The sequence below is a fragment of the Poromitra crassiceps genome, assembly GCF_964638095.1.
Source record: "Poromitra crassiceps genome assembly, chromosome: 12".
Lineage (NCBI taxonomy): Eukaryota > Metazoa > Chordata > Actinopteri > Beryciformes > Melamphaidae > Poromitra > Poromitra crassiceps.
The window spans coordinates 34817793-34831792 of record NC_139632.1 but is presented as its reverse complement, the minus strand read 5'-3'; the positions used below and the strand labels follow the sequence as shown (position 1 = coordinate 34831792).

The 14000-nt window shown below is 42.4% G+C and overlaps 1 protein-coding gene across 1 annotated transcript; it reads right to left on the bottom strand.

Annotated features, from left to right (window-relative positions):
* Window positions 1-232: 232 nt before the first annotated feature.
* ncbp2 (nuclear cap binding protein subunit 2) lies at window positions 233-9273 on the bottom strand. Its single transcript, XM_083648459.1, has 5 exons — window positions 9131-9273; window positions 7639-7725; window positions 7089-7183; window positions 6501-6639; window positions 233-1189 (listed from the first exon to the last, which is right to left on the bottom strand). The coding sequence occupies exons 1-5, from the start codon at window positions 9203-9205 to the stop codon at window positions 1091-1093; spliced, it is 495 nt and encodes a 164-aa protein (XP_083504585.1). The 5' UTR covers window positions 9206-9273; the 3' UTR covers window positions 233-1090.
* Window positions 9274-14000: the final 4727 nt, after the last annotated feature.

Here is a 14000-nt window from a genome sequence, read left to right as displayed (position 1 = left end):
ATGAAAGACCCCTAAACTGTCACAAATTAGACCACGGACCCCCATTTGATAAGATTGCTTTTAGATGTTTTATTACAGAAAGTGTATGAAGCCCATGACCAAAAGTCATACATTGTCATTGTGTCACATATGGATGGAATTATAGAGGAAATAAATGAACCCGCTTTTTGCTGGGGACCCCCTCAAGGACCCCACTTTGAGAACCACTGGCTTAGGTAACCAATGCTGGATGTGTGAAATGTATTAGGGTAAATAATTAAAATAGAAAACATTATTGAATGAACGTGGAAACATTGCAAACTTTAGTCCCCACCTACAAACAGATCGCATGGAAACGTAACACTTTGGCCAGGTCTTTGCTCGTAAAAGAGATCTTTGATCTCAAGTGACTACCTGGTCAAATAAAGGTAAAAAAAATAAAAAATAAAAAGATGACAAACTAGCACTTGTGTGTGTTTATATGGTTGGTGACGTATATATATACACATATACATACATATTATATATACACATATATACATATACATATATACACACACAACTACAAGGTTAAGCAGAGACACTTAACACTACCTGGACATACCAACATCATAAAGATGGAACAAAGCATTGTTGGAAAATAAAAATGTATTTTATTAAAAACAAAAACAATGTGCGCACAGTTTTTGGATACAAACAATCACGGAACAGAGAGAATACAACAACGGGCTTAAGTTTTTCCCTGGTTGTCTGATATACTGTCAATCCACATTAGTCACTCGACACTGGCAGAGCCTTTTCAGCCTGTAGGGAAGTTTCTGGGACATCACTAAATACACAATAACCTTGGGGTTTTGCTCTGCGCTACAGTGTAAACCGACAGCAGCGACGGGGTCAGAACAACACAAAAACAACATCCTGGAACAGAAATAAACAACAGCTGTTGTGGTCCGGCGTGCGGCAGTCCACACAGGGCTACAGCAGAGTGTGTGACGTGGCGCCGTTAGGCCGGACCAAGCTGTGTTTGTTTGTATTGTGGGGATGAAGAATACTCCAGTCCTGAGGCTGAGGCTCTAGTTATCTGGTCCAGGCAGGCTGCTGCTGCTGCTGTCTAAAAGCTATTGCGTCCCTCTGGCACCCTCTGCTGAGTAGCCAGCTTGCCATAGCCGCCTCTGGCAGGGTCATAGTCCTGCCTGTACTCATCTCTCACCTGCAAAAGAAAAACAATGGAACACAGTAGAACACAATAGAACAGTAGAATACACCGTGCAGTGCGTGCACAGCAATTTATCACCCAATGAAGATTGAGGAAAGCAGCCTGTCTAGATACCAACCCACCCCAAGACTTGTGGAAGCTATTTTTCTTTCGGTCTTAGATTATGGCGATGTGATCTATAGACATGCCTCTGCCTGTTGGCCATTTTGTCCTTAGTTTTATCACTGGCGATGCCTATAGACCAAATCAGCGGGGATGTTTACATTTACTTCCGGTTACCCTTGGGGTCCACACATCATAATAATGGCGGTGAACGGCACAAACTGACAAAGAAGACAAAAATGGTTTGTTCGTGTTGTGTTGTTGTTTAATATCATTCATAACAACACTTTCACTAACGTTAGTGGAGACCAGACTAGCTAATTTACCTGTTGGACCAGACCAACTTGAAGCTAAATTAAATTAACGTGGCGTCAGTAGCTCTGTAGCTTAACGCAACGTTAACGAGTCTGCAAAAAAACAGCGAGTTTGACAGTTGTAAACAAACGTTATTAGCTAGCTAATACTACATAAAACAAACACAGAAGAAAGGCTAGATACGTCGGACAAGCATGTTTACCAACCGTTTGAACATTTAAATTGAAAGTAGTCGGCCGAAAACAACGAGAGGGTTTGACAGCATTTATTTGACAACATGCTAATTTAAACCTGCCGCCTTCCCGAAGTGGTACGCGGAAGTAATGTTGTTTACATGGTGACGTCTATAGTACTCATCACTGCACACTGTACTATGCCTATAGTACTCATCACTGCACACTGTACGATGCCTATAGTACTCATCACTGCACACTGTACGATGCCTATAGTACTCATCACTGCACACTGTATGATGCCTATAGTACTCATCACTGCACACTGTACGATGCCTATAGTACTCATCACTGCACACTGTACGATGCCTATAGTACTCATCACTGCACACTGTACGATGCCTATAGTACTCATCACTGCACACTGTACGATGCCTATAGTACTCATCACTGCACACTGTATGATGCCTATAGTACTCATCACTGCACACTGTATGATGCCTATAGTACTCATCACTGCACACTGTATGATGCCTATAGTACTCATCACTGCACACTGTACGATGCCTATAGTACTCATCACTGCACACTGTACGATGCCTATAGTACTCATCACTGCACACTGTACGATGCCTATAGTACTCATCACTGCACACTGTATGATGCCTATAGTACTCATCACTGCACACTGTACGATGCCTATACTACTCATCACTGCACACTGTACGATGCCTATAGTACTCATCACTGCACTGTATGATGCCTATAGTACTCATCACTGCACACTGTACGATGCCTATAGTACTCATCACTGCACACTGTATGATGCCTATAGTACTCATCACTGCACACTGTACGATGCCTATAGTACTCATCACTGCACACTGTACGATGCCTATACTACTCATCACTGCACACTGTACGATGTAGGGCTGCACGATATATCGTTTACACATCGACATTGCGATGTGCGCATGCGCGATAGTCACATCGCAGGACGTGCGATGTCAAAAGCAAATTAACTCGTCATGTTGCTTGATAAACTCTCACTTTAGGGGTAGCCTACTGAGTGAAATGCAGGCTCTCTCAAAGGAGAGAGACGCCCCGCTACTGTACTCACTCATTTAATGCTTAGCTTCAACACAACAAACATGCACAGAGAGCAAAATTGAATTGTTTTTGCTTATGTTGCGTTGCTGACAGTAGCCTGTCTGTAAACGATGTGATTGCGAGGCGGACTTGTCCACAGCTTGCAGCGCACTAGTATACAGCAGGCTGGCTGCTGTAACTCAACATGTCCGTGGAGTGGAGATATTTACTCTTGAAACACCAAAAAGCAAGACCGCAACTTATGACACGAAGGCTAAAGTGATTACTGAGAAGTTGTCCGTGTATCACCGCAGCTCTCTCTCCCCCTCAGTCTGATGATGCATCAGATGATAGCAGTAACGTTACGGTAGAGGTAATCATACATAGCGACTCATTTACACAAAACATGTCGGTGAAAATAAAAAGACAATAGACATAGCTGGGCAATTAAATATATATTTATTACTTTTCACGAATGAATTGTTTGTCACCGGTCGGCTGCATGTGAATCCTCGTCTCTGTACCATAGATATCTATGCTCTGTACTGCCCTGCGTGCGCTCAAAAACCGGAACTCCCCAAATGCGGAGCGTACCACTTGGTAGTTTCTGGAGGGGGGTCAGACCAAGTGTGTGAAGTAACCATGTGTGAAGTGGCAGCGGTGTTTCATTGTTGATTTATTGAAACGTTAGAAGAACGAAAGAAGTTGAAAGCAGTGATTATAATCAATTAAATCTAATGTTTTTCTGCAAATAGCATCATTGGGAGGTAGATTCTGGCACTCAATATTAGGGGTGGGCAATATATCAAATTTATAACTCACTTTTTCATGTATGTAAGTCATGGAAATCCATTGGTCAAAATGTGTATGCACCCTGATAGATGACGCTCTGAGGCCTACCAGTAGGTCACATCCCAGTGGTTGAGAAACATTAAAATACCTAATTTCCCCTCCAAAATCAGATGGACTCCTCTACAAAATCATCCCAATCATTCTAGAAATATTATTTTCTTTCAAATAGAGCTAATCTGGTGAAAATCTGTATTTTTTCATATCGCAATATATATCGCATGGGCGGGGAATATCGCAATGTCAGTTTTTTCCAATATCGTGCAGCCCTAGTACGATGCCTATAGTACTCATCACTGCACACTGTACGATGCCTATAGTACTCATCACTGCACTGTATGATGCCTATAGTACTCATCACTGCACACTGTATGATGCCTATAGTACTCATCACTGCACACTGTATGATCAGGTTGGGTGGTCTCCCCTCTCCCAGAGACACAACATATTTATTCATTTAGAAGGCCCTTATCGGCAAACTTCCACCATACATTACTTACATGCTTGACTGGTCCTCTGGACCACATCTCACACACTGACTGGCTCTCCTTAAAAGTCCAGAGTTTGTATTTTCCTGAAACTCTCTGGAGAGCACTTTAAAATTGGACTCTCTGGTTATGCATCCCTTGGACATTTTAAATCGCCGCTCACTAATCACTTGTCTTTTATTTTTATTAATTTCATATCTTCGGGGAGCTTCGCCAGCAGGACGTAGCACGTGGGATGATCATGCTATTCCCACCAGTTCCCTTCCGCCCCGAAGAGGTGCCCCGACCGACCAGAGGAGGAGCTACTGCAACGACCAAGACACATAGCCCCATTCTGGCTTCCCACCCACAGACACAGCCAATCGTGCCTGTATGGACGCCAGACCAAGCCGGAGGTAACACGGGGGCGCGAACCTGCAACCCTCGTGTTGGTAGGCACAGAAACTGCCGCTACACTACGCGGACGCCCCGTGTATCTTTTATTTCTTATACACTTGTTTTAAAAAGGTACATACCTTTTATCTTTTGTACACTTGTGTTTTGATGCTTTCTTCCATCTGATACCTTATCATTTTATCTTGTTTGCTCGACATCATTGTCAATTAGGGCTGATCTTTCGAGTCTAAATACTGTAAAGGTAATATTAATAATACTTGCATACTCATAAAACTATTATTTTGAGTGCTGTAGTGTAGTATGCCATTGCCATGTCAGACAATGCTGGGGAACATGCTGAGTCCGCACAAAGCAGATTCACAATCAACCCAAGCACTGGCAGACTTTGGCTGCCCTCTGCTGTCAGACTAAAGTAATACAAGCATTACAGCAATGGAAACTTAACAGGCATATATATACATACCGTACATATATATACACATACATATATATACACATACATACATACGCTGGTGGGGACATTACTGATGACATTTCTGAATACAAGCATTACAGCAATGGGAACTACAGGCAACGTTTGACCCAGGAGGGACAAACGTGTTTATGTATGTGTGTGTATATATATATATATATACTGGCGGGGACATTTCTGATGGGGACATTTCTTGTGGAACCAGCTTTGTCAAAGTAAAACTCTTTATATAAGGATTTGACTAAATTCCGACTGTGGGGAAATGACTTAGGTCCTCTATCAAGCTAATCACATTGAAATGACTACAAATTATCTGCATTCCTGAATACATTCAGTTCTGTTAACACCACATCTCTCTCATGGTTTTAGTGAAAGGATGTTATAGTCAAATTGCACACTAGAGGGAGTTTTTTTTAAAGCGATCTTGTTTATGTCATTTGTTCCCACATTAGTCAGTACCTTCATCCTGTTGACTTCCCTGTGTTTCTTCCCCCAGTCAGCTCTTTCTCTACAAATATGACAACGTTGGCCGTGTCCATGTTGTATATAATAAAGTGTAGGCTAGCGTGTTTCAAATGCCATTTTATAATTATGCTGTCTCTTTAAAGGCCATAGTTAATCATGTGTAACTTTTTTGGGGAAGTTATATCACTTTCTTAATATCATGTTGTATTAAAGTGTCATAATATAGTGTAATGATTTTTTGAATGCCACAGTAGCGCTTGTCATTTTTCAAATGCCATAGTATATGCTGTATTTCACAATAGCATAGTACAGCATGCTGTTTCTCCATATGCTGTGATGCAGAGGATTTCAAAGTGGGAGGCGGGCCTGCCCAGGGGGGCTCCAAAGAGTTTCAGGGGGGGCTCAGTGAGTTATCAACAGGAAAACATAGAATAGCCAAAAGATGTGTCTGATTTGGTTAAACAGATAGTACAGAGATTCAGTAGTTTTGGGGAATTTTATTGTTTTTCCCACTTTGCCAGAGGCAGAAGCAAATAAATGCCTTTAGACAGACCGTTTTTACGTTACAAAAAAATACATAATGTATTTGGTGTAGTCTGAAGTATATCAAATAGGGATGCAAATTGTAACCAAATTCCTGAATCGATCATCATAACGTTAACGAGCAATCAATGGATTCATTTTAATTAAAATGACAGATTTATCAAGCAATACCAACTTTTTCTCTCTCAATCAAACACTATTTCCACAGCAAAAACATCCTTCCTATATTATAAAAGGGAGCAAGTGGGCAATTTCTGTTTGTTTCAACTTTTGTCCGGCCACAGCTTTTTTGTGGTCAGTTATGATTTAGTTTAGCATTGAATTATAACGGTTACTTTTAATTTACCTACCAACATGCATACTTGGAGAAGGTTGACATACAAGTATTCAGAGCAGCGCGCCAGAATCCTCACCTGTCCTCCAGATTTGCCGCGGCCGTACTGCCGCCCCTCCTTGAACCCGGCGTCCCAGTCTGTCCGGATGATGCGGTCGTCCAAACGCGTGCCGTTTACGAAGCGCATGGCGTTTTCTGCGTCTCCACGCGTGTAGTACCTGGTACAGCGGGGGGTCAAGGTCTGACTGGGACTACATCATCATGGTGGATACATTTAAACCGATTAACGATACTATTGAAAAACAAAACAAATAATGTTAACGATACAGATCGTGACCCACAACGTGTGTTGAATTCAACTAGCTTGCAGTAAACTGACCGAATTGCTGACGGATAATGTTGGATTCGTGTGGGCTGGGCTGTTTTGTTAAGGAGAGATAGAAACACGCGTTTCTATCTATCTCAGCAGCCCATGTACTGGAGCGACTTCATGGAAACAGGCCAGTTGAATTCACAGTTTAAGACTTGTAATTTTACTCACATTGGGTTGAAAACAGGGAAGAAGGTGAAGTTTTACTTGAGGGCGCCCCTCCCTAATTGGGGGTGGAAGCTGCATGTGCATGTGAGTTACGACGGCAAGCGTCTGTGCTCCATGGTAAAAGGATACTCGACAAAGCAGAACCCGCAGGCCGTCTTCTTGACTTTGTCGAGGCCGATGACGATGCGTTTGACGTCCCCGCCTTTGGAGAACAGCTCGTACACCTGCATGTTAAAACCGACAGACAAAAGAGATAGATGTGGAAGAGGTTTGCAGAAATATCACTATTAAGATGATAGACCAGACGGAGTGCAGACTGCCGAGTGCCGAACTCTGTGCACTACTACTACTACTACTTAACGGGAGCTTCTATCTCTCCCAATGTGAAGGCTGGATGGCTGCAGCAAGGTCAATAATATACAGCCTTCATTTTCTCATTGCTACCCCTGGGGTTCTCAAAGTTAAATTTAAGACTTTTTAAGACCACCCAGGCCTGTTCCAGGCCATTCTTCTAGGTCTATAATGCTTTATTTTCAGAAAATTCTGTTCAGGGAGAATTGTAAATAAATCCAGTTGGAAATAAGGTCCAAGTTGTAAAAACAAATGGAATTCTCCTTTAAGTTGACTAATAGCTTAGCGTTAGTCCTTTAACAAATGCTCTATAGGTTATGAGTCAGACCTGCTCCTCTGTGGTGTAGAAGGACAGGTTTCCCACATACAGTGTGGGGCTGTACTTCAGCAGCTTCTCCTGCTCATAGCGGTTACCCTGAAACACACACACATTACATTACATTACGTCATTTGGCAGACGCGTTTATCCAAAGCGACTTACAATAACACATTTTTGTCAGCAATAGAGCAATCAACTATGCAACATAGTCTATGACAACTACAACACCTGAAGGAATAGTGGTAAAGTTAAGTTAGTAAATTATTTTTTTATGAAGAGAGAGAAAGAAGTTAGTTCAAGAAGGGCCCAGATGGAGCATGAAAAGGTGTGTCTTTAGTCTTTTCCGAAAGATCGGCAGTGATTCAGCCATCCTGACTGAAGGTGGAAGCTCATTCCACCATTGAGGTGCCAGGGACGAGAAGAGTCGCGATCGGGATGAGCGACTTTTTAGCCCCCGTAGCGAAGGAGGGGCGAGGCGTCCTGCACTAGTGGAGGAGCGAAGGGAGCGGTGAGAGGTTTGGAACCTGACCATAGATTGCAGGTACAGAGGAGCTGTCTGGTGTACTGCCCTGTAGGCCAGTACCAGTGTCTTGAATTTGATGCGTGCCGAGATGGGAAGCCAGTGAAGGTCCCGGACGAGGGGAGTGACATGAGAGAATTTGGGTTGGTTGAATACGAGACAGGCTGCAGCGTTCTGAATGAGCTGAAGCGGTCGGATGTCGGTGGCAGGTAGGCCGGCCAGGAGCACGTTGCAGTAGTCCAGGCGGGAGATGATAAGTGACTGGACCAGGAGTTGAGTCGCTTCCCTTGTGAGAAAGGGACGGATTTTGCGGACACACACACACACACACAGTGACCAAAATGCATTGGCCAGAGCTACACATTTACACACTCTAGAGTTTTTAATGGGTAGTCTAGATTTCTTTTTAAATATACCTTCAAAACGTGATTGGATTATCAATAATTTTGTAAGCATATGCACCCCCCCCCCCCCCCCCAATTTGCGGCCATCTCATTCATTAACCTGGCTAGTTATTTTATTCTGTTGTTACTTATTTGAGATGTAAAGTGGAAACCTGGAGCACAAGATCATCTCTATTCCAAATGAACATCCTTCAACATGTGAACATTTCAATCCGTTGAATCATTGGTCAGCGAGTAGAATAGGTTAATAATACCCGTTTTGTTTCAACTGTTTTTGTTGTTGTTGCTTGCTTGCTTGTAAAATGTAATTTGAGTGATGACTGAATGTTACTGACATTTTCCCATACTCTGAACTGACATACCTTGGTAATTAACTAATTGCTGGGTCGGATTAATCAGATAAACAAATGCTCACTTCGAATTTGGCCCAATATAACCCAACTAACAAAGTAACGAATCAATCCAACGCGTGTGCTGGTCACTGTGTTGTTTGTTAGCCGCTAGCGTTAGTTAGCGGACAGAGCTAACCACGTTAGCTAGTGGAGTTCACTGAATAAAAGCATATTCTCCAACATACCTTAAAATGCTGGTCTCTGTACTGACTTATGTCGACATACGAGTCACTGTGCAGCGCGTTGAGTTTAGAAGACATGGTGAATGTATTTAAACAGGCTATCTGCAGCGAAGAGTTTTGGAGTTTAGCTCGCACGGCAAGTGTTGCCGGACACGGAGGCGCGACTTCCGGTTCTGTGCGTCCCTCGTTTTAATAACGCCGGGTGGAACATGGAACGGGTGCGTTCGTAAATCCACCCTCTACACTGAAATGAGCTCACGGTATGAAAAGCAATATCTCTGTAATGTGTTGATATAGTTAAATTACTCACAAGAGAGTATTCCTAAATGTAACTTGGCAACCTTAGGTTTGAATGATAAGATTTATCTCATTTTTGTAGAAAGTCATTCCATAGCACGTGCGTGTGTGTGTTTTAATACATCTGTCATTTTTCTGTTATATATTTATGCAATTGACATGTTTACTGATTTCTCTCAATGTGGTTTAGTGCATTGGATCATGGTATCTCATTGATGAGCCAGATTGTTGACTCCTCCCCCTGCTTTAACCTATGAGTTTCAGGCCTCCCCTTATACAGCTTGTCAACATTGAGCTGCGCGCGCATCGTGTAGGCAAAAAGCCTTCAGCCCAGCATTCACAGACAGTGAAAAAGCCCCGCTGTCAGGACTGCTCTATGCCCATCTGCAACACACAGTTATATTTTAGTTTTAAAATGCAGTTCTCGGCTTACTACCACAGCTTATCGCCTAGTGATAAGCAATGTTATGCATCGAAATTAACGTTGTTTAATGGGATATGTCTTACAGACCCATACGCACTGGCGCTGTCAATTGGCCAAGCCTAGTCATACATATCGTGCATTCCTTTATAACTGGGGATAGCGTAGATAATTATTCTGTAACTTGCAAAGATATATTGTTATGTTGATAATGCACACAACTCAATAATGACATTATGTAATGTTACTTGGTCGTTAACTAACCGAGCGATGTGGCTGAGCAGCCTACAGCTTCAGGCAGCTTACCTGATTATGAAGAGCACTACAAAGTCGGGCATTTTTAATGATGTCCTCGTTCCAATCAGTTCAACTCAATAATGACATTATTTAACGTTACTTGGTTGTTAACTAACCGAGCGATGTGGCTGTTACTAGCAGCCTACTACAGTTTACCTGATATGAAATGAGCGAGCACTGCAAAGTCGGGCATTCTTAACGATTTCCTCTTTCGGCTTGCAACCAAAGACACCTACACCTACTGCATTAAAAGCAGTATGAGTTGACGGGATTCGGTAAAACTTTTGTCCTTGCTTTTAATGCTAACCGTAGGTGTCTTTGGTTGCAAGCCGAAAGAGGAAATCGTTAAAAATGCCCGACTTTGCAGTGCTCGCTCATTTCATATCAGGTAAACTGTAGTAGGCTGCTAGTAACAGCCACATCGCTCGGTTAGTTAACAACCAAGTAACGTTAAATAATGTCATTATTGAGTTGAACTGATTGGAACGAGGACATCATTAAAAATGCCCGACTTTGTAGTGCTCTTCATAATCAGGTAAGCTGCCTGTAGCTGTAGGCTGCTCAGCCACATCGCTCGGTTAGTTAATGACCAAGTAACGTTAAATAATGTCATTATTGAGTTGTGTGCATTATCAACATAACAATATATCTTTGCAAGTTACAGAATAATTATCTACGCTATCCCCAGTTATAAAGGAATGCACGATATGTATGACTAGGCTTGGCCAATTGACAGCGCCAGTGCGTATGGGTCTGTAAGACATATCCCATTAAACAACGTTAATTTCGATGCATAACATTGCTTATCACTAGGCGATAAGCTGTGGTAGTAAGCCGAGAACTGCATTTTAAAACTAAAATATAACTGTGTGTTGCAGATGGGCATAGAGCAGTCCTGACAGCGGGGCTTTTTCACTGTCTGTGAATGCTGGGCTGACGGCTTTCTGCCTACACGATGCGCGCGCAGCTTGCTTTGTTGTCATTGTGACGTAGGCGTATAATTGGTCTATAGTAGTTTAAACTGTGATTCCACTGCTTTTCAGTCAGTCAATGTCAGTGTGTTGATCTGACCCAAATAAAGACTTTTTAAGATGACCTCCTGTTTGATGCTGCTGTGTTCCTCATCTGTGAGCACCGGTCATCTCCATTGCAGGTCTGAAAGAGAGAGAGATTGGTTCTACAATACAATTATCAATAAATTAAATATTATGGTATTTTGTGTAATGGCAATTTGATTTGAATTAAGACAAAGGAGACATAGGTTTGTTTGCAAACAGGCAGGTTGTTATCCAGACAAATGTTTGTGTGGTCACCCTATTTTTAGCATGTAAACTCTCAAGAAAGAAAGAAAGAAAAAAAGAAGCCTGGTCGCCAGAATAAAATGTTGCTAGTTTGTTTCTGCAATGTCAACGTGGTTTGCGAATGTCACCATTTCTGCAAACCATGTTGAATGTCAACATTTGTTAATCAAAATACATTGCATATCAACAATGATCTACTAATACTGTAATTAGTACCCACTACCCAATTATGCTAATAATTCATCAAAAACAATAGTTTGCCCAGGGTATCTGCACATTTTCAAGTACAAATGTAATTACTTTTAAGACCTTTTTAATACCTCTAAAAGGAAAAAAATAATAGCATTGCCGGAGCAAAATAAATTGACAAACTAGACTACAGTATACACACCACGATTGACTTTTATTGAACTTGACAGAAACAGAAATATTCAATGAATAATGCCTTCTCATTAACGAAATGGAAAACAGTGTCCCCTGGGCCCTGTAATATCATCAATCTATCTCAGCAACACACTCTCGCGAGATTTGGCAACAGGAACTCAGGTTAGCAGGGAGCGATTAGCTAAAGCTAAAGCTGAAGTTTGTTGATGTAGTGGCTAAATCTGTGCCTAGAAAATATCTTAGTTTCAACTGTATTGAGCTAACAAGGGGCAGCTTTGTGTTTATATGTGTGGTTTGTGTGGAGTTTGGGAACTCACGCTCTCCATTTCAAGTTAGCTTGCTAGGTCAGCACTAACCCCGCGTCACCAGGCACACAGTCCTCTCACAACACTTCAGGGGAGAGGTGACCACGTGACCATTTAGGAGACTTGCTGCTACCATTTGTTAGAATTGGTGGAGCCTGCCCTGCGGTGACCCACCTATAGTAATATAATATCTATGGTCAGGTCTCCTGATTCGGACACTAGTAAAAAACTATAAAACACACTATATAGTCCACTATTTCTGTAATAGGGACCAGTTTCAAACAGGGCTCTTGTTTCCATTTTGAATAAAACCTTTACCATAACACAGTGTGTGATATATAAACACACGACAACACAACAAAGCACACAAAAAAGATATCTACATCCAAAGTACATACTCGCATACATAAACACTCAAACCCCCCTCCACCACAGATAGCAATTAAATGTTTACTCTCCTGTGTGGAGCATCATGTGTCTCATCAAGTGTCCTTTACGACCAAAACCTTTACCACAGAATGAGCAATTCAATTGTTTCTCTCCTGTGTGGACTATCATGTGTCTCTTCAAGTCTCCTTTTTGGCCAAAACATTTACCACAGACTGAGCAATTCAATTGTTTCTCATCTGTGTGGATTATCAGGTGTTTGTTCAAGTCTCCTTTTTTACCAAAACATTCACCACAGACTGAGCAATTAAATTGTTTCTCACCTGTGTGGATTATCAGGTGTCTGTTCACATCTCCTTTTTGACCAAAACCTTTACCACAGACTGGGCAATGAAATGGTTTCTCTCCTGTGTGGACTACCGCGTGTTTGTTCAAGTTTCCTTTTTGACCAAAACATTTACCACAGACTGAGCAAATAAATTGTTTTGAACCTGTGTGGACTAGCATGTGTATCTTCAAGGTTCCTTTATGACCAAAACCTTTACCACAGACTGAGCAATGAAATTGTTTCTCACCTGTGTGGACTATCATGTGTTTGTTCAAGTGTGATTTATAATAAAACAATTTACCACAATATGAGCAACTCAAGTGTTTCTTCCCAAGAACGTCACTGTTTCTCTGTGAGTCTAAACCTGACTGAGCTTCACTAGTTTCCATCCATTCTTCATCATTGTCATCATCAGTCTCAGGTTCAGAAGATTCTGAAGTCTTGCCAGCACTAGTTGGTTGTAAATCACTAGCTGGATCTAAGTTCCTGGCTGGTTCTGATACTCCACAGTCCTCTCCTTTAGCTTCTGTTTTGAACTGTTCAATTGAGCTGCTAGCTAGAGGCTCTGCCTCTCTGTTCTCAGTTTGGCTTTGATGAAGCTGTGAGGACTGAGGCTTCTCTTCATCATCTTCACTCTTCACAGGGGAAGCAGTGAATGGGAACTGGGTGATATGGGCCTCCTCCAGCCCTTGAAGCTGCTCTCCCTCCTGACTTGTCCAGAGTTCATCCTGTTCCTCTTCAATTTGTGGGGACTCTGTGTCCTCCTGACTGATCCAGAGTTCCTCCTGTTCCACTTTAATGTGTGGGTGCTCTGGGCCCTCCTGACTGGTCCAGAGTTCCTCCTGTCCCTCTTTAATGTGTGGGGGCTCTGGGTCCTCCTGGTGCAGACTGGGGCATTCCTTCTGCTCAGCGGAAACCTCTTCTTTAATGACCAACAGCTGCTGGAGGTCTGGAGGCAAGGCTTCTCCGTGTAACCGCACAGCGTCCAGCAGTTTTCCTTGTCGGTCAATCTCCTCCCTTGAGCAAGCAGCTTCCTCCTCGTACTCTGCTATCGTTCTTTCAAACAGCCCACATATCTCTCCAACAGCCGCAGTTAGGCGCTGCTTCACCACCGCTCTCAGATTCTGGACTTTAGACATTTTCATTTTCTGGA